This window comes from Phodopus roborovskii, unplaced genomic scaffold (genome assembly GCF_943737965.1).
Source record: "Phodopus roborovskii unplaced genomic scaffold, PHOROB, whole genome shotgun sequence".
NCBI lineage: Eukaryota > Metazoa > Chordata > Mammalia > Rodentia > Cricetidae > Phodopus > Phodopus roborovskii.
Window position 1 is genome coordinate 3,043,065 of NW_026126575.1, and position 1,802 is coordinate 3,044,866.

Below are 1,802 nucleotides of genomic sequence, written 5' to 3' on the forward strand. Positions count from 1 at the left end.
GAGTAATAGTCCATGGCATACATACAGAGACCCTACATGGTTGGTACATTCATCTGCTTATGGCATCCAGTTGTTTGCATCTTGGCTGTTGTCAAGTGCTGTTAGTATGAACACACAAGCATCTGAGACTCTTATTTTTGTATAATTATGAAAGAACTTTTGATGGATGACATGCTAATTTTGTGGCAATGCTTACATATTTAATTGGGTAAAATGACAATTGTTGAGATGATTGACTTATTAAAAAGTGTTATATACTTTAGCTTATTGATAAGTGCATAGGTTACCCTAAGCTGTTAAAGTGTCACAGGTGTCCCCTACTGACATCAAGCAGAAATGCACGGAAAGATGTTTTACTCAAATATGTAGAGGTGTTGGTCATCCATATTTCAAAGGAAGCAGGTTAACCAGAGCGTGAGTCATATATTCATTTATCTGGAAGCACATGGGCATTAGGCCAGGGCTCACCATTCAGCAGATGCTGGCTCCTTAAGTGAATCCATCCTCCTCTCAATAGTTAAGCATTTACTACCCGCCCACCCCCCAAGGATTTCAAAAAGTAATTCATTTTTCAGAACAAATTAGCAGTAAAGGGCTGATGGTGGCATAGCTGTTGCAGACCATCATCTGAATACTGTGGTAGATTGTGTCACTGCTGTGCATAAGTCTGGAGGCAGATAGGATGCAGTCCAAGCAGTACATCACCACAAAGAAGCTCAAGAGCAGCAGGATGGTCCGGGTGGCCCTTTGCTCTGGAGATGCTTTAGGAGAAAGGCTGGTGCTGTGGAGATGCCGGACCTGCTTCTTGTGCCTGCACAGGAGAGCCAGCATGTACCCGCTGGAAAGGACCATGAGACCTATAAGGGACACATCCCAAAATATCCTCACTATGGAATTTAAGCGCCTACTGATAGAACTCATGGGTAAAATAATGCAGGATTCAGTGATAGATGTGAGCCCATGTGAGGTAACGTAGTCAGCAACAGAGGAGAATGGGAAGTGAGCTCCACAGGACATGTAGAAGACCCACAGCACAAGAAGGGAACACAGGCTGTGCTGTGGGGATTTATGTTTGAACTTTGCCAAGTAGGAGCTTCTGGGGCTGAGGGTGACAGCCTGGAGGACACTCAGCAGGCAGGTAGCACAAAGAGAGAGGCCCCTCAGAAACCTGTGCAAGTGGACAAGGGATTGACATGTGATGCAAAAATGTCAGCAGCTGTGATCTCCATGATCATTGGCATCCCAAAATGGATGAGAGCCAAGAGACTGATGAGCAGGTCAATGGTCCGGGGCCTGTTTTCAAGAAGAAACTCGAGGATATGGAAGAGGAGGAGGATGCTGTTGAATGAAATCCCAGTGCCAACTTCAGAGAAAAATATATTTTGTATGTCCCCAATTTCATAAAAATAGTTGATTCTTCTCATTGTATGGGACAAGGAACTAGAGTAAGTGACTTTTTGGTATTTCTATTATTAGAGAAATTGTGAAGGAAACACAGGAAAGATTAATGGAGATAACTGTAGCCTCCTTTAGGACCATGATCACTGTGTATTAGTCAGTGTCCTGTAACCTCATCACCAAACTGACTCAAGTGACACCAGACAGACCAAGGATAAGGGGTGACATCACTAATTTGTAATTTGTGAAATTGAACAGGGAATTCAAAGGCTCTTAATAAAACTCTCATAGATAAAGGTCAGTGATGAGCTGTCTGTGAGATGAAGTTTAAACACACAACCCATTTCTTTCAAAAGGCTTTTAGAATTTCTAAGTATGCACACTATAGAAGTCAGTACATCAAC

At 42.8% G+C, this 1,802-nt stretch overlaps 1 protein-coding gene across 1 annotated transcript; it reads right to left on the reverse strand.

Annotated features, from left to right (window-relative positions):
- Positions 1-517: 517 nt before the first annotated feature.
- Positions 518-1,424, reverse strand: LOC127235943 (vomeronasal type-1 receptor 90-like). Its single transcript, XM_051203290.1, is given in 3 exon segments — positions 518-570; positions 573-1,196; positions 1,199-1,424. Coding segments are annotated over 3 exon segments (903 nt in total).
- Positions 1,425-1,802: the final 378 nt, after the last annotated feature.